We start from the raw sequence: 20,281 nt of genomic DNA on the forward strand, positions 1-20,281 counted from the left end.
TTTTTTTTTTTTTTTTCAGTTTTAATTGTTTAGTTCTATTACCTGAATCTCTCAAGATTGTTAAAATTGATATTATATCTCCATATGACCAAATATGTTAGAAAACACACAGGCTTCCATAGGGTGTCATTTTTTTCACATGACTGTATATATACCGTATATTAAAAGGCTCAGATTCATTTCCGTGTAATATTTTTTGCATTTAAAACACACACTTACACACACACAAGGCGCACCGCATTACTGGTCGCATGAAAAACATACGCTAGCATGTGCGCTAGCGTTTTTTTTTTTTTTTTTTTTTTTTTAATGGCAGCAGGAGCAAAACTGAGTTCCATTGTGCTTCATTAAAAAAATACCAAAGTACTCACATAAATCTTAATCAATCCACAAATCCAGTCCTCATCTTCTGTATCAGAATTACACAACTGGGTTAGGTCTCCATCAAACATGGCAGCTCTTTTCTTTAGGCAGTGTCTTATCACCATAGGTTTGAACTGCGATTCGAAAGTGGGTCTTCGCAGTAGATGTTCTTTTAGAGGGTCCTTCCCCAAACCAATATTGTTTAAACTAACGCACACACTCTAACGTTACAGCTACTGGGGGCACGCCTCCATCACACACAACCTTGTTCCTTTAAGGTTCTCATGCGGCTCTCACTTACTCACTTACTTTTTCAGTCAGACAGACACATTTCGGTACTCAGTCCGCGCAATAGGCGCACCACATTATTAAGCACAACGTCCATTTTGGAGAAAACTTTTAGTTGTGCCTTATGGTCTTAAAAATACATTACTTTTTACTTATTATTATTAGAAGGATCCTCACTGACCCCACTACTTAATTGATGGCAGTGAATATCAAATTTAAGTTTTCATCGGTGCCAAGTGGGCTGGCAATTGGGGTGGCAAGCCTATCTTTTAGGGTGGCAATAGTTTTGCTATGTGTAATTGCTATTTGTATATGTACCAGGAGTAGTTATAAAGGATTTAGCGGAAGTTTTTGGGCTGTGGAACCAATTAATCGAATTACAAAATAATGCAGGGGTCAAGAACCAATGGCTCGAGAGCCATATCTGGCTTTTTTGAGGAGTGCATCTGGCTCTCGGGAAACTCGTACTCTTAAATGTAGAACAGGCCGGCTCGCTTGACATAAACGAGCTGTTATGAGCTGATGCTGCATTCACACATTGATCTTGGACATATCAAACATACGTTGCCATGATATTCTGCATTCCGGTGCCTATTGGTGGTCCTCCCATCGCAGATTTTACGGAGATGGGCATTGCAAAGCCCGCGTTGCTCGTTAAGTCTCCGCTCAGCCAGTCTATAAAGGATATCAAATTGCATAGGGAAAATTCAAAAGTCACAAAGGCGGGTGATCGGTTTCATTTTCATTACTTTTTCACCTGTCAAATTGTTGCCACTCCCAGGAGAGAGACTCACAAATCAGCTGCCTTGAGAAACTCCGCCTGTCTCGGCCACTGTGATGCACACGTCCACCCGTTTGTGGCATCCACTTCCATGAAATATAGGCAACATAATATAATAACATACGCAACATGTTTGAATTTGTTTTTTTCCCAAGTGGTGAGTGCGCAACAGAGCAACGATTGTAACTCAAGTGTCGATGTAAGGCTTTCGTTGTTCTTTTCTCAAGATTTTTATCAATCACAACTCGGCAACTATACAGTATAATATATACCGTATTGACCCGAATATAAGACTGTTTTTTTGCATTGAAATAAGACTGAAAAAGTGGGGTCGTCTTATATCCGCGGTCTAGACATTATACCCATTCACGAGGCTAGATGGCGCCAGATATCATTGAAGCGATGTTCTGTCATGACAGATCTCAGCTACTCTCAAGTTGAACCAGTTTGCATTATTTTATTGCAATGTTTTTCCTTATTCAGATTTGTTTCAAGACTACAGTTACAGTTAGACCTTACTTTGATGGTTAATGCAGTTATTGCAATTTTTTTGTTTTATCACAATAGATTGGTTTATTTACATTTTAAAAACCAGAAGCCATTCATTTACGAATGTGATTGGACTTTAGTTTACATATTTAAATGTTCAGATATTAAGATTTGAATGAGGTAAAATAACATGCTTTTTCTCTCAAATATGTTGTTATAATCATTTGTTTCAGATGTACTGTAATTATTTTATGCATAAAAATTAATTTGGTGTTCAAAAAGTCTTTTTTCAAACTTAAGTCTTGAAAAAGAGGGGGTCGTCTCATAATCAGGGCCATCTTATATTCGGGCCAATACGGTATATACACACACAAACATAGACACAAACACTATTTATGGCTCTCGTAGAATCACATTTTAAAATAAGTTGGATGTTTTGGATCCCTCAGTCAAAAAGGTTCCTGACCACTGAAATGTATTCACATACGAAAAATCCCACTCTACATACGACCATTTCGACTTACAAACCAGGTCCTGGAACAAATTAAATTCGTACGTAGAGGTACCACTGTATTAGAATTGAAGAGAAAGTCAGACTTTTGGTTTTAAGAAACCATGTAGGGAGAATAAAAGTTGCTAAATTCAACTACTTGTGAGTCTTTTTTTCTCACTTGCGCAGGAGGGTTTCATCCCTCCAGGAAGTCTCCATGTTACAGAAACTGTTTTGAAGTTTTTCCTCACAGTGAGATGCTTGTGTGGATAAATGGATTATTCTTTTTCCCAACTTCAGCAAATAAACATATGCTGCATTAGAATTGTGGCAATATTTTCCACTTTTACATAGCCAAAAGCTCGTTTCATTTAAATCTTTCAAAAACATAAGGAAATCATAATATTTCCCAGAAATACAGCATTTAGGAGTCTAATAAATTCCCAAATAACTTATTCAGGTGGCTGTTGAGGTAAAATACATACAGAGAAAAAAACTAACATTTAATTCACCCACACAAACGCCCACACCAAGAATGAGTTGCACTGAGACATAGCCGCAGCCCCGTTCACACCCTTCGCTATACCGACAAGGCCGCTGCTGAAAGAAATGTCATCTTTTCGCTCAAATGACTACTCTTGACCTTCTACTAATCATGTCGTGCGTTTTTGTCGAACTGTTTGTGATGCACTTAAAGAAGACACAGAGGGCAAACTTTTGGTCTATGGATGTGCCTGATCCAATCACATGATTGGAAATCACCCCACCCGGTCATTTTGAGAGGATCGGAATCTGGTTAAAAAACATCAGGTTTTAAAATGTATTTATATCGGAAAACACTGACAGGACTGAAAAAGCTGTTTCTGCTCTTGCACTCCTCTTTAAAATGAACTGCTGTATTTTAAGCCAAAAGAACTGTTGTGTTTGATAGAACAATATGTCTACAGTGGGGCAAATAAGTATTTAGTCAACCACCAATTGTGCAAGTTCTCCTTCTTAAAAAGATTAGGGAGGCCTGTAATCAACATGGGTAAACCTCAACCATGAGAGACAGAATGTGGGGAAAAAAAAACTGAAAATCACATTGTTTGATTTTTAAAGAATTCATTTGCAAATTAGAGTGGAAAATAAGTATTTGGTCACCTACAAACAAGCAAGATTTCTGGCTGTCAAAGAGGTCTAACTTCTTATAACGAGGTCTAACGTGGCTCCACTCGTTACCTTGTATTAATTGCACCTGTTTTAACTCATTATCAGTATAAAGGACACCTGTCCACAAACTTAGTCAGTCACACTCCAAACTCCACTACGGCCAAGACCAGAGTGTTGTCGAAGGACACCAGAGAAAAAAATTGTAGACCTGCACCAGGCTGGGAAGACTGAATCTGCAATAGGTAAAATGCTTGGTGTAAAGAAATCAACCGTGGGAGCAATTATTAGAAAATGGAAGACATACAAGACCACTGATAATTTCCCTCGATCTGGGGCTCCATGCAAGCTCTCACCCCGTGGCGTCAAAATGATAACAAGAACGGTGAGCAAAAATCCCAGAACCACACGGGGGGACCTAGTGAATGACCTACAGAGAGCTGGGACCACAGTAACAAAGCACAATGCGCCGCCAGGGACTAAAATCCTGCACTGCGAGACGTGTCCCCCTGCAGAAGAAAGTACACGTCCAGGCCCGTTTGCGGTTCGCTAGAGAGCATTTGGATGATCCAGAAGAGGACTGGGAGAATGTGTTATGGTCAGATGAAACCAAAAAATAACTTTTTGGTAGAAACACAGGTTCTCGTGTATGGAGGAGAAAGAATACTGAATTGCATCTGAAGAACACCATACCCACTGTGAAGCATGAGGGTGGAAACATGATGCTTTGGGGCTGTTTTTCTGCAAAGGGACCAGGACGACTGATCTGTGTTAAGGAAAGAATTAATGGGGCCATAAAAATATGTCAAGTAATTATATTTATTAATCAAAATGTCTGTCATTTTTATCTTAGAATCATTAATTGATGTCTTAACTTTAAACTTTTAAACAAATTACATCACAATGAAAAAATGGCGTCTGTAAAAAAGTCACGGATATCTACCTCATAACTATCGATTAATTGTATTTTTTTGTTACTGTTGCATTTTCCCCAATATGTTAGATGATAAATAATCGATCCAAACAAAGAAACATTGAAAAAAAAAAATGTTTAAAAGGGTAACTATATGAAAAAGAACATCTTGACCACTCCTTGATGTCTGCGATTTCTGCATCACGACCCTTGTAATATTACCATGTTTCACCCATAAAATCCCCCCAAAATCCGTCTGTGGCCATTCACATCTGTGTCTTGACACTCGATGATACATGCTACATGGAGTTTTTGGATTGAAACAAGGTAAGTATACGATAATATGTTGTTAAAATCATGGCGTCTTTAATTCTGCTCTCGTGTGCTCTCGCCTCCAGTTAGGGTTTTGCTGTTTAAAAAAAATATATATTTTTTTTAAATGCCCTCCTGTTTCAAATTTTTCTTAAATTTTTTTTTCAATTTTTTTTAAGCTTTCCAATGATGTATCACACATGCATATAGGACAATTTTGAAATTTGGTCAAATTGGGGGTCTTAAAGCAGAACTTGAAGTCACGTGAGTGTTTTCCGCCTTATCTATATTTTTAAGTATGACCTCATTGGCTGCTTGTGAACGATCGATGCCAACCCTCCTAGTCAAAATGGATTGGATGTCTATCACCGTCAATGGCTCAATGCCAGCCTTTCCGGTTGAAATGTTTTTTTATGTCTAACTGTTAATGGCAGAGAATGAGTTAAGGGATACAACAAAAAGAATCCAGCTATATAGGGATATTGCAAAACGTATATACAGTAGGGCTGCAGCCATCAATTATTTTAGTAGTCAATTAATCTATCAACTAGTTTGTTCGACTAATCGACTATGCGGATTTGGAACATTTAATGTGTTGCAGAAGACATTTTAGGAGATGTAAAACAAAGGCTCGCCAAGATTGCACTTTCAAAAGAGCATTATATGCAAATACAAAATAAAATTCCCGACTATCTCTTCAAACTGTGCAATAGCACTTTAATTAATAAGTTAATTAAAATACCTGAGCTTAGCCTCAAACTGTCTAAAATAAATAAATCAGAATCTAAGTACAACAAGAGAACAATTGGCTAACTTCATGCAAAAGTCCGCTAGCTTAAATGCTATAAATTACTAAAAACATTTTTACAACGCTCTTAACAAACTGTTTAAACACATATTCCCACAAAAAATAAATACCGCTAAATATATCTATAAATTACAAATGCTTTTTTTTTTTTTACCTCAAACAAAAACTTACCTTATGTTGGTCTTAACAGGGAGCAGCTGGATTGAGCCATGTTAAATGAGTTATGTCATATTCCATATTGCCACTAGAGGACGGTGTATCCACCCAAATCATTAAAACTAGTTCTATACAGGGATAAATGGTTTTTCTTGACTTTTTTGCCAAAATCATCAATATTAAAACAATAAACGGCTTGAACTACTTCAGTTGTGTGTAATGAATCTAAAATATATGAAAGTCTAATGTTTATCAGTACATTACAGAAAATAATAAACTTTTTCACAATTTGCTATTTTTTTTAGAAGGACCTGTATGTGAAGTTCAAAAGGGTTTTGGGACAGTTGGCCCTCGCCCAATTCTTTATGCTAAACTTAACTAGACACAGGGGTATCGCGGCTGTTGCAATAACGAGATGGTAACCTTTGCTATGTTTTGAATTCATTTAATGTTGTGAATCAACCGTTAAATTTGTCAAAGTAGTAGTTTGTAGGCTGTCGGCTCCAGTCAGGTATAGGTATTATTGGAGCCAACTAGCACCGCCTTTGCAACGGCGTCAACGCTCCCTTCCCTACTCCCCACTCCCACTCAGCTCTCTCCCTGAGTCCACGTCTCTCAGACTTTTCTCGCGTCATTCAACCAATGTAGTAACGCATAGTAACGTACGCCTTTTCATCCTCAGTAACGTTAATGGCGTTGCAAAGATGAGAAAAGTAATTAATTAGATTGCTCACGACTGAAAAAAATAACACAGTTATTAACAAAACTGGTGCTGCACAACAGATTTCCGCCTAAAAATAAAAATTGGGACACAAATTTGGATGTCTCGGCTCGCATGCAGAAATATGTGATCAGGATATCTCTAGTCATTCCCAGGCATGTTGTCACACGAGAAAATCAAGGACCACTGCTGTCGACTACAGTGTTATTTTCTCACATTCTAGCTGCCAACTACTGCTATTGGTTTTATGTCATGACATTAGTAGCAGTGTAGATTTACTGCACTACTACAGAGGACAAGAGAGGTATATGCCCCTTCTTAAGCGAGACAAGTTGGCCACCGGGAAGGCACCTGTCACAGCACAGCCTCTGTGGTTATAAATACACCTAAGAGAGGCGTTAATTCCAACATCCTGAAGCCCTTTTATTTCATCTCTCCTGGCCAGCAGCCGTTCTAAATCGCTCCGCAGAGCTGCGAACAGACGGCTGGGCCAAGGATAGCAACGCCGGCCAGCCGGGCGAAATGCTGCCATGACCCGGAGGCTGTACATCCGGGAAACGTGCGGGCTTTGTTGTGTGGATTATGCAGTAGAAGGGGAGGGAAAAGCTCATTCTTCAGGGGGCAGAAGCAGAAACGCTGTTGATAAGATAAGAACTGCAAACTGTCATGTGTATGTGTCTAGGAGGAAGTGTGTCCCCCTACCGAAGATGATGAGGTGCAGAAATGCGTGTGGTCGGCGGCGGTCAACGTCAAGGACAAATTCATTTACGCCGCACAACCCACTTTGGATCGCGTGCTCATTGTGGATGTCCAGTCCCAGAAGGCAGTCCAGGTAACTTCATTTACACGTTAACACACAATTAACATTCATTCATGTCATTGACTAAACAGTTGGTATGCAGTCAAACTCGATAAGCCAATGCATCATTTAGCAAAATTGTTAACTGAAGAGGTTTGTCAAAGACATTGCCTGCATTTAATAATAGCTCACTGAATGCATTCATTTATTGGGCCATTTATAGTAAAGCTGTCATAACAAATACAGTACATTTACACTGTCAATCAATATTAATTTCTGCTCGGGGACTTTTGTGTCTGATTCTCTAAGGCTAGGTTCAGACCGCAGGTCTTAATGCACGAATCCGATTTTTTCGTGTTTTTCCGACTTGAGCGAGGCATTAAGTTGACGGTTTTAAATCACATCGAAGTGAACCGATTCAAATCCAATCTTGGTCGCTTTCGTATGTGGTTTAAATCCGATCTGGGCCACATTTTTCCAGAATGTGGCGGCGGTCTGAACTGTCAAGTCTCCCAAATCGGAATTCATGCAGCAATTGCGTCAGCACTAGGGTTGGGCATCGTTTGAATTTGAACGGTTCCTGTTCCGACTCCACGTTTCGATTCCAAACGATTCTCTATTCTGATTCTTTTAATAGGCAGGGTAAAAAAAAAATGCATAGTTTATATTAATTTCTTAACTTTCCGATTATTTGTTAAATTATATGAACTTTCAATGAACGTTGCAATGAATTTCTCGCAGGGCTATTTTTAACTTGTATATACAGCGGTATGAAAAAGTATCTGAACTTTTTGGAATTTCTCACATTTCTGCATAAAATCACCAACAAATGTGAACTGATCTTTGTCAAAATCTCTCAGAAGTAAAAACAGTGTCTGCTTTAACTATAACCACCCAAACATTTGTAGGTTTTCATATTTGAATGAGGATAGAATGCAAACAATACAGAAGGGGGAAAATAAGTAAGTGAACCCTCTGCCAAAGGAGACTTAAAGACCAATTGAAACCAATTTTTCCAAACTAAGTCAGGTGTGTGTCCAATCACTGATGAGTGGTTTAAAGCTGCCCTGCCCACGATAAAACACACACCTGGTAAGAACTGTATAGACCCTACTCACCAACGTCACAGAATGACGTGTCGCTGTATCCGGCCGCCATATTGTCCGTCTCTGTTTAGCCCTATTCTCAATGGTTTCAAGTAGTCGTTCAGTTTATAGAGCAATTCATGGAAGCCCCGGTGCTTTCAGACGCTGTAAACTCATTGGATGCGTTGCATAAAAGGCATTATGTGGAAAAGCTTCAGTCTATCCATTCGCCAGATCCATATTTGATGCCTAAATCGATATTTTTCGACCCGCTGTCTTCGCCCTCTCTGCCTGACATCCACTACCCTGATATCTACAACTATCTTGTCCACACAAAATCAGCCTATTCTCACGAAAGTTTGAAAAACTTTAAGAGCAGCACTCTAAGCAACATTACCCTGTGTGATTTCTAAAATGGCGACAATCAAAAAAAAAAAAAAGTTGACTGCGATGGCCGACGCTTCAAGGATAGGTGGATATTGGACAATTTCTTCAATAAAACACGCAACAACTGTGTCTGCCTCATTTGCAAAGAGACAGTCGCTGTTTTCAAAGAGTTCGATGTGACGCAATATTACTAAACAAGACACGCTGACATGTACGACAACATTAGAGGGAAGATAAGCAGCGAGAAATTATAGCAACTTGAAGCTAGTTTATTTTTTCACAGCAGCAGTATTTCGCGTCCGAGTGTCGAAAGAGAAAGCCACAAAGACGAGACTGTTGAAATTATGAATCAAAAAATAAATAAAGCAAATGTGACACACAGAAGGGCTTGCTAAAATTTGTTTAAATATATTGTTCTATGTAAATCAGCCAAGGTAGCCCCCCGCATTTTTACCACACCAAATCTGGCCCCCTTTGCAAAAGGTTTGGACACCCCTGTTTAACTGATGATCCGTAGACGAGGCCAGCTTCTTTCACTTGGTACCAGCTAAATATTATTCAAAATGTAATGATGGTGGAAGAAATAAGCATCTTGAATTTGAAACTGTATGTTGTCGGCGATTAGCCTCGCAATGACCTTAATTGTGGTTGTCAGCCCAAAACCCTCTAAATATATATTAAATGCATCTTACCAGATATAAAATGACTACTACATAATATGTGGTAATCGTTTGGAGCCCAGCTTTCTCGTCGAATTGCAGCAGTCCATCTCGCTCTCCTCTCCGGGTCTCTCGGAATACGGTAGAATTTCAAGTCTCTCCGTCTATCTTCTCTGTTATTGCAACCAACCGCCACACACGCCTTCACCATTTTGATTATTAATGTTAACAAGCAGAAAAACACGCCATAATAGGAGGAATTTATGTAGTGGTAATGCATCAACACGATGAGTAGACGGACAATATGGCGCGGAGGCGTGGTTGTGACGTCATGTGAGTAGGGTCTATTGATGAGAAGCATTTTCTGATGTGCGTCATGGTTTGGTCAAAAGAGCTGTCTGAAGACCTGCGATCAAGGATTGTTGATGTGTATAAGGCTGGGAAAGGATACTAAATCGTATCTAAAAGTCTGGATGTTCATCAATCGACAGTGATCCTGCGCTGTTTTGTTGACTCAGGGCCTGGACAACTTGCAATCATTAATGGAAGATTGAATTCAAAAGTTTATCAGGATGTTTTGCAGAAAAACCTGAGGCTGTCTGTCAGACAGTTGAAGCTAAAAAAAGATGGATGCTGCAACAAGACAATGATCCAAAACACAGAAGTAAATCAACTTCAGAATGATCTCAGAAGAACAAAATACACGTTCTGGATGGCCAAGTCAAAGTCCAGACTTGAACCCGATTGAGATGCTGTGGTATGACCTAAAGATTAAAAAAATCCTGCCAGACATCCCAGGAATCTGACTGAACTACAGCAGTTTTGTAGAGAAGAATGGGCCAAGATTAGTCCTGATCGATGTGCCAGACTGATCTGCAGCTACAGGAAGCGTTTAGTTGAAGTTATTGTTGCCAAAGGGGAGGGGGGGGCACAAAACATTAAATGTGATGGTTCACTTACTTACTATCCCCCTTCTGTCATTGTTCAAATACTATTTAATTAAAGCAGACACTGTTTTTACCTCTGTGTGATTTTGACAAATTTCTACAAGTTAGTTAAGGGTTGAGTTGAGGGTAAAGTTGACTACTTTTTGTTTGATTTCATTCTAAACTGATATATTGTTCATCCGCCATGTCCCTATTGTAACTCCGGACTCTACAGTTTTTCTTTGGTTTTGCTATGTACACTTCGCTACCCCTAGTGGTGACTCACTGGAAGCAGCAGTCAAAAAGAGCGTATTACTTTAGTTGTAAAAGAATCTTTGTGGTGTACAAACGCTACACAGCTCCGTAATATTTGAACATGCTCAATGGACAAAGGCTGTTTGAATGAGCACGCCAAAAAATCGAAATAGTGCATTGAGACCTGCAGTATGAACCTAGCCTAAGTGTAGTGTAAGTGGTCGCGGTGCGTGAAAGAATCACAACACAAGTACAGTTCAGTTGTATTTCGCATTTTTGTGAGGTACATTTGCTTTTCGGGTTTTTTGTTTTAAAGTTATCAGTGTTGAGGGTGTGTTGGTGGAAGCTCATTGGCGTTGGCAATGAATGTGGTGTCTTTGACACATCTTAGAGATGCGGACTACAATTGTTCTTCAATGACATCAAGCTTCGCTTCTTTCTAAATATATACAAAAACAAAGTATTCACTCATTTCACACTCCCGCTTCAACTAGGAGCTGTGTGCACTTACGAGGCGTATTTTAGTCAGGATTTCGCTAGGACTTCCTGGTTCCAAAATGCTTATATTTCTTTTCCTTTCTTAGGGTGGTTTGTTGAATTTTCTTTAAGTCAGGCTGCCACTCAAAGAAGCAACATCCAATGTAGTTGTTGTGGTTGTTTTTTTACATAAAGTGGCTGTGAGTGCAGTCATGTGTGTCGGTGGCTTTTCTGGGTGTGTCTGTGACTCTCATCCCCTTGCAGATGGCTGTTTACGCCTCAGTTGCCTTGCTGGGAAGGAGAGCCGCCCGGCCGCCTCTAAGCAGACTGATCTCCCCCGAAAACTGTCAGTGGCTCATTTATTCAGGCCGCCTGGAGGTTGTGCTCCACTGCATTATATTAGCAGCTGTTAATTAAAGCACCTGAACCTCCCGCTGCCTCCTCTAGTTCCCGCTGTCTTGGTTTTACTGTAGTTTCTTCTTGTCCTAAAAATGATGACATTAGCAATGTAACACAACCCAGAATGGGAATGAATGAAAAGTAAAGTGGATGCCTCTTTCACTTATAGAGGAGGATAAACTCTGCTCCTTCCTGGCATACAAATATCTAAAGATACAGTATATCTCTCATAAAAGCAATTACTATCTTCCTATTCGCCTGGGCTTTGGTGCTATATTCTGAAATCTGGAGGTATGAAAGTAAGATAAATAAATCCAGAGAGTGATAAGTTACATTTTTCAATCCTGCAATGCTTTCTGCCTCCCAACAAAGGAGTACATATTTTTCGAGAGACGAAAAGTGAACCAAAAGTGGTATTTGCCATGTGGCAAAAAGTTGATTTTGACATGTGGCATTTTTATTGGTATGTGGCAACTGGATTTTGGTTTCTGGTATATGGCGGAAAACACTCAGGTGACTTGAAGTTCTGCTCTGAGACCCCCAATTTGGCCAAATTTCAAAATTGTCCGATATGCATGTGTGATACATCACTGGAAAGCTTAAAATCTCCATTTTCTGGGGGAAGAAAATTTTTGAACAGGAGGGCATTAAAAAAATTTTTTTTTTTTTTTTTTAAACAGCAAAACCCTATCTGGAGGTGAGAGCACGCGAGAGCAGAATTACAGACGCCATGACTTTAACAAGATACTATCGTGTACTTACCTTGTTTCGATCCAAAAACTCCATGTAGCATGTATCACTGAGTGTCAAGACACAGCTGTGAATGGCAACAGCTGGATTTAATGGGTGAACATGGTAATAAAACAAGGGTCGCAATGCAGAAATCGCAGACATGAAGGTGTGGTCAAGATTTTCTTTTTCATATATTTACCCTTTTAAAAAAAAAATCAATTTTTCTGTTTGGGTCGATTATTTATAATCTAACATCAGAGAAAATGTGACAGTAACAAAAAAATACAATTAAGCGATAGTTATGAGGTAGATATCCGTGACTTTTTACGGATGCCAATTTTTTCATTGTGACATCATTTGTTTGAAAGTTTAAAATATGCGAGTGAAGAATTTTTCAAGGTCGTTTTTTTTTTTTAAACGAAATATTATACGTTGATTAATGATTCTAAGATAAAAATGACAGACATTTGGAATAATAAATAGAATTACTTACCTTCTTTTTATGGCTAGGTTGAAACAAAAGTGGTTGCGCGATGTCTGTAAACAGGGGGTTTCCAGGGTAAAACGGACAAATTAAATATAGGTTGGGGGGCTTCATGTGCCATGAATCTGCTATGGCAGCCTATAGACATATTGTTCTATCAAACACAACAGTTGTTTTGGCTTAAAATACAGCAGTTTCTTTTAAAGAGGGGTGCAAGAGCAGAAACAGCTTTTTCAGCCTTGTCTGTGTTTTCCGCCATATATATTTTTGGTATGTGGCATTTTTTGGGGTATATGGTTTTTGCAGGCCATGCACTTCCATGCCAGTGACGGCTATGCACGTCCAAATTTTCCATTTTAATGGCAAAAAAAACGTGGCTGTGATCTTTGACTATACACTTACCATTAGAGCGCATTAACATTCAACTGGAACCCAATTAAGGCTATGCCATTGACGGCTTTCCACGTCCAAATTTTCCATTTTAAATGGCAGAAAAACGTGTGGCTGTGATTTTTGACTATACACTTACCATTAGTCAATGGCGTAGCCTTATTTGGGTGCAAGTTGAATGTCAATGCGCTGTAATGGTAAGTGTATGGTCAAAAGTCACAGCCACACGTTTTTCTGCCATTTATTATGAATGGAAAATTTGGACATGGATAGCCGTCAATGGCATAGCCTTCATTGGGTGCCAGTTGAATGTTAATGCGCTCTAATAGTAAGTGTATAGTCAAAGATCACAGCCAAATATGTTTTTTTGCCATTCAAAATGGAAATTTTGGACGTGGATAGCCGTCAATGGCATGGACGTTCATGGCCTGGAAAAACCATATACCCCCAAAACAATGCCACATACCAAAAATATATATACCAGAAACCAAAATCCAGTTGACACATTCCAATAAAAAATGCCACATGTCAAAATACATTTTGCCACATGCAAAAAATGCCACATGGCAAAATCCATTTTGCCACATGGCAATTACCACTTTTATATATGGTACTATACACTTACCATTAGTCAAGGGCATAGCCTTATTTAGGTTCAAGTTGAATGTCAATGTGCTGTAATGGTAAGTGTATGGTCAAAAATCACAGCCACACGTTTTTCTGCCATTTATTATGAATGGAAAATTTGGACGTGCATAGCCGTCAATGGCATGGACGTGCATGGCCTACAAAAATGCCATACACCCCAAAAATGCCACATACCAAAAAGAAGGAAAAAAAGCTATGAACCAAAATCCATTTTGCCACATACCCAAAAAATGGCACGTCAAAATCAATTTTGCCAAAAAAATGCTTCATGGCAAAAAAATGCCACATGGCAAAAACAAATGCCACATTGCAAAATCAATTTTGCCAAATGGCAAAAAATTGCCACATGGCAAAATACATTTTGCCACATGAGAAATACCACTTTTCGTTCTTGGCCCTGCTCTCTTTGCTTTCATATCTTCCTAGCTAGCTAACTTTGTCTTGTGCTGTCTTCTTGTCTCATCTATTCGAGCCTCTCGCTTCATTTCTTTTGAGATTGGAAATTATGGAATTGGTAAACTAATCCATTAATGCAATGGATCAATTTTTCTTGACGAGAAGAGTGAGGGCAGGCAAGCCCGTTTGTCTTGGCCAGAGTCACGCTGCACACTCAAAAAAAGCACATGCACCATTTTAGCTTTTGAATAGGTGTTTTTCATTGTATATACACATTAGCTTTGTGTTTTTACACATTACTGAATCCATTTTTATATTCATGATGTAAGAGCGTCAATTAAAACACTGATGAAAAAGCATTGCTTAATAAATACGTAACGTGATTAACTTTTAAATAGGTGTTTTTCATTGAATATACACATTAGCTTTGTGTTTTTACACATCACTGAATCCATTGTTGTATTCATGATGTCAGGGAGTCAATTGAAACACTTATGAAAAACCAGTGCTTAATATGTACATGTAACGTGATTAAATTAAATACAATTCAATGTTCATGTTTTTCATCGTACAGCGGTATGAAAAGTATCTGAACCTTTTGGAATTTCTCATATTTCTGCATAAAATCACCATCGAATGTGATCTAATCTTTGTCAAAATCACACTGATGAAAAAACAGTGTCTGCTTTAAAACCACCCAAACATTTATAGGTTTTCATATTTTAATGACGATAGCATGCAAACAATGACAGAAGGGGGATAGTATGTAAGTAAGTGACCCATCACATTTAATGTTTTGTGATTAAATGTGATCATTTAATGACAAATTATCACCCCCCTCCCCCCCGCTTTAGCAGCAATAACTTCAACCGGACGCTCCCTGTAGCTGCAGATCAGTCTGGCACATCAATCAGGACTAATCCCATTCTTCTCTACAAAATCGCTGTAGTTCAGTCAGATTCCAGGGATGTCTGGCATGAATCGCTTCCTTTAGGTCATGCCACAGCATCTCAGTGGGGTCTGGACTTTGACTTGGCCACTCCAGAATGTGTATTTTATTCTTTTAAAACCATCCTAAAGTTGATTTACTTCTCTGTTTTGGATCATTGTCTTGTTGCAGCATCCATCCTCTTTTTAGCTTCAACTTTCTGACAGACGGCCTCAGTTTTTCCTGCAAAACATCCTGATAAACTTTTGAATTCATTCTTCCATTAATGATTGCAAGTTGTCCAAGCCCTGAGGCATCAAAACAGCCCCAAATCATGATACTCCCTCCACCATGCTTCTCGGTGGGGATGAAGTATTGATGTTGGTGAGCTGTTCCATTTTTCCTCCACACATACTCCCAAACAATTCAACTTTGGTTTAATCAGTCCACAAAATATTCTGCCAAAACTTCAGTGGAATGTCCAAATGCTTTTTGCGAACACTAAATGAGCAATAATGGGGTTTTTTAGACAGCAGTCGCTTCCACCGTGCCTCCCAACACCATTCTTGGCCATTGTTTTACATATAGTTGATGTGTGCACAGAGATATTGGACTGTGCCAGTGATTTCTTTAAGTCTTTAGCAGACACTCTTCTTTTTTTACCTTTCCGGGTATTCTGCGCTGAACTCATGGCATCATCTTTGGTGGACGGCCACTCCTTGGGAGAGAAGTAACAGTGCCAAACTCTCTCCATTTGTAGACACCTTCTCTGACAGTCGAATGATGAACATCCAGACTTTTAGATGTGGTTTTGTATCCTTTCCCAGCTTAATACAAATCAACAATCATCGATCGCAGGTTTTCAGCCAGCTCTTTTGATCGAGCCCGTGCACATCATGCTTCTTATCAAGACAATTCTTACCCGGTGTGTGTTTCATAGTGGGTATGGTAGCTTTAAACCACTCATCAGTGATCAGTGACACACACTTGACCTAAAATGTTTAGTAAAAAAATGGTTTCAATTGGTCTCCTCATGCACATTAGCTGCACGTTAGCTGCACAACAACTGCAGCCGCCCTCCTCCGGGGAACGAGCTGTAAATTGCTCTCCGCTGGGCGGTTTGCCGATCCGCGAAGACAATCGACAACCCAGTCGTCATGTCAAATAATCCGGGCTAGTTATGTGTGATTTTCCGCTTCGAAGACTTTGAAACATCACGCGGTTCGGGTTAGCATGTCGGCTAGCTGTCACGCCTCTTGGTTTGTTTACATTCTCCGAAGCCAGGGAAGGGAAATGACATATGTCCGATTTAGGTGTCATAAAATATCGTTCGGGAGGTGCGACAGTAAAGGTGAAATCGACAGTTTTGACCATTATGGAGTAATTTTGCCATGTCGTCCTGAATAAGTGCATTTTTATTATTTCATATTCCATTTAGCAAAAGACTGTTATTTGTCATGACCATGCCATTTATTTAGCAGTTGGGGAAAATACTTGGATAAAAAGAATATCCAGTAAAAATATTAAAGTAAAGAGACAGAAACAATGACATTTTGCAGATTTCATCGTCGCATTTTCCTCGTTGTGAATAGTTCCCCCTAGACAGGCTGACTGGTACTTCTCAAGCCATTAATTTAGCTATTGGGGAAAAATACTTGGATAAAAAGAATATCCTGTAGAAATATTGGAGTAGAGAGACTGAAACATCGACATTTTGCGGCTCTCTTCGTCGCGTTTTCCTCGTTCTGAATAATTCCCCCTCAATGGGCTGTATAGTAAAACCGATGAGCCCAGTCTCCCGCTGACGTCATCCACCTGTTGGGGACGCTTGAGCCCTATAATGGTAGGCGTGGTTAACCGGCAGATTAAAAGACTAATTTCTCGTCATCTGCGCTTTGCTAAATTGTTGTATATAGTCGAATCATCTCAAAATATGATTCTAATTCACATAATAATGCTATTTAAGACTTTTTTTCCCCTGTCGTATGCTCTTTAAAGCAGTTGTGTGAAACCACTTGAAATAAGATTCTTGCATAAATACCATGTTTCATTTTTTTGAGTGACAGCCTTCTCGAACATGAGCAGGATTTGGTGAAAACTGTCTTAGGTTGCTCCTCTAGTCTTTCCTTTTATTTCCCTTCATTCATACCGCATCTTCTTGTTTTCTATTTTTCATCTAAAAAATCGGGCACCTTTTTGGCTTGGATTCATGCCCTCTCCTATCTTCTATGCTTCTGTCGTTACTGTTCTCTTGGAGGGGTGTAACTGAAATGCAATTTTTGTTGCTCTGAACTTGGGACGTGCTATGAAAAAAAAAACTTGTTCTAAATCCCAATAGCTGAAGATGGACTATCGCGTGTGAGCTTGACACTCAATATCAACAATCTTCCCTGGTGTGATAGTAGATGCTCATCAGGAAAAAGACAACAGACTGCAACACCTGTTTTCTCCTGAGGGTGGGATGAGTGTGAACACTCCAGAACAAATAAACATCTCTGAGTCTCCCTTACCTACACCACGTTTCTTGCAGAGTCCAAAGCAACCATTAACACCGTAAACAAATAAAGTTGAAAGTAAACAAGCAGTATTTTGGGATTGCAGAAGTATAAAAAAACGTGTGTGTGTGTGTGTGTGTGTGCCACAGACGGTCAGTACCGACCCGTATCCCGTCAAGCTGCACTATGACAAATCTCGAGACAAGGTGTGGATTCTCAGCTGGGGAGACAGGCAGAAGAGTTTCCCGACACTGCAGGTAAAGGATATCTCCAACTTCCATTTTTCCAAAATAGACACATACTGTATATTTTTTGACTCGTGCCCCCACAGGTGATAAGTGAGGCGAGTGTGAAGCTGTCCCACCACACGGTGCACACACAGCCAGTGGGTGGGCGCTTCGACAAGGCCGACGACTTCTTCATCCCCTCGGTCAGCCTCATTGTAGACAGCGTGAGGTGAGTGAGTACACATCATTCACGTACATGTTGTGCTTTTAGTGTACTCTTGATAATATTGTAGTGGTTGGTTTCCTCCTGTCTCATACTAGCCTGCTTTTATCCACCTGTCTGTCAAGTGAAGAGCAGGTAGGCTGCGCAATTATGTTTGCAGGCTTTTACCGTGTAGAGGAAAAGGAGGCTCATTTTGATGCAGGATTCAGTCTTGTGTACTGAGAGCTCAACCCAGGCTAAATGTAGCTCCTGCAAAGGAAAAGAACATTCGTAAAGAAGCGTAGCGTGCTCGCAAATGAGTAAACGGATCACAAAATTAATGACCCTGCTCTTGAAGGCTTGACTCTTGTCACCTGGAGGTGAACAGGAAGCAGGAGGTCGGTCACATTTAGAGAGTGAGAATGAGTGCGGTCCACCCAGCGCAAGTGTACGTGGTGCAAGTGAGGTCGGGGTGGTACGCTAGTGCAGTTGTAATGAGATCCACTGGGAATCCACTTTACAGGTTGATGCCCTTATAAAAATGTGTATGTTCAAGCTCAAACCGGAAGGTAAAGAATACAATGCATTGCTGACAAGACAACACTTTATTATAATATTTTAACCTTCAATTTAATGACTACAACTCTGATTAAAACTAGGAGTGGGAACATCTAGGTACCTCCCGATATGAAACAATTTGTGATACAAGACTCACGATAACGGTCAACGATTAGCGATACAACAAATATTGATACACAAGTCAGGGAATTCATCTATGATATTCAATGATACAATAATGAAAGAGAGAAACAAGCATGTGCGAATGGCAAAATAATGCTTAGTTTTTGCACTATTGCACTATATACTGAATTCTTTTTGGACCTTAATTGTAAGGTGTAGCACATGTGTCCCTTAACTAAGAAATTATACATGCTTAAGTTAACAAACCCTAACCATAAACCCTAACCCTATATTGGCCTATATATATTTTGAATTTGACCAAACTATTAGTTACTGTCTGGTTATGCATTAACTAATGCATTAACTCATGTTAATTAATATATTAATAAATGTTAGATAAGGGATCAAATGAATTATTGTCATGTTACTTAAACATGAGTTATTGTCTAAGAATGCATTAACTAATGTTAATTAAGGGACCCTTATTGTAAAGTGTTACCCACTATTCTAGTGAAAGATGTTAGTTTCATAGATTTTTTTTTTTGCCATCTGTTGGTTATTGAAAATATCGATATATTGTCACAACCCGTGTTGTCAGTAACGCGTTACTGTAATCGGATTACTTTTTTCAGTAACGAGTAATCTAACGCGTTCATTTTTCTACACCAGTAATCTGATTAAAGTTAGTTTCCTTAGTGTCTCTGCGTTACTATTTTTTTCATTGCCTCATAACGTTTGTAGAATGAAGAATATTGTAGTCCTGTACGAAGAGCATTTTGAATGGAAAATGCTAAAATAAAAGTTTCCCGGTACGTGTTTCCATGACAACGTCTTAAACTATTTCCTGTTTTGGTCTCGCGTCACGTGTTGTGGGACTAAGCCGGATGGACATTGGCGCCAAATGTTGATACGTTGCGAGAGAATGTTGATCTGTGGATATCCATGAATGAAGGTGAGTATTTTTTCCTTCATTCTGGAGGGTATCCGCAAAAGGTTGGACCCCCTACATGCGCGGCCGTTTCGTAGCTTTGCCGTAGCAATGACGGGCAGTCATCGCTCCAAGTTGGCAAGCTTTGTTTACATCATATGCGTGTTGCACATTTATGCCGTGAGGTGATGTGTTCGTTTAGCATCTGTGGAATGTGTTGTAAGTCCGATTGAGTGTAAAGTGCTTAGTTGCCGCCACGTTTTGTGGCCAAATTGACCACGTGTGTGTTGAGAGGAGTACTTCCGGTGTTGTGCCGAAAAATAGCCGCCCCGCGTGAAATGTCCCCCTGACGGAAGCGCCCACACGTAACTCGTACAACCAGCTTTTTCTTACCAATCGATGGATACGGAAACGACTTTCTTTTACCGTGAATATGTATTATTTTACTCTGCTTAAACTAATAAATATTGTATTGTGATTATGTATTTTACTCTGCTTGAACTAATGAATCTTGTACTGTGAATATGTATTATTTTGCTCTGCTTGAACTAATAGAAGTCATACCTGTGTGATTGTCATCGGGATATGGTCGTTAAAACCTGTATACTAATACATTTCTGTTCAAAGATGGTTATGTGGCCCAATCCACGATTTGTTACCAAAATACATTACTAGTATTTTGTGTAATTTATTTATTTAAAACTGATTTTACA

The 20,281-nt window shown here is 39.4% G+C and overlaps 1 protein-coding gene across 1 annotated transcript in view; it reads left to right on the top strand.

The window, feature by feature from the left end:
- fstl5 (follistatin-like 5) overlaps positions 1–20,281 on the top strand; it is a 323,171-nt gene that overhangs the window by 281,981 nt on the left and 20,909 nt on the right. Inside the window, exons 13-15 of the mRNA XM_057850040.1 lie at positions 7,153–7,302; positions 17,680–17,787; positions 17,862–17,986. Of these exons, the coding sequence (XP_057706023.1) occupies positions 7,153–7,302; positions 17,680–17,787; positions 17,862–17,986 (383 nt within the window). The remainder of the gene's footprint in view (positions 1–7,152; positions 7,303–17,679; positions 17,788–17,861; positions 17,987–20,281) is intronic.

Source organism: Corythoichthys intestinalis, chromosome 11 (assembly GCF_030265065.1).
Source record: "Corythoichthys intestinalis isolate RoL2023-P3 chromosome 11, ASM3026506v1, whole genome shotgun sequence".
Lineage (NCBI taxonomy): Eukaryota > Metazoa > Chordata > Actinopteri > Syngnathiformes > Syngnathidae > Corythoichthys > Corythoichthys intestinalis.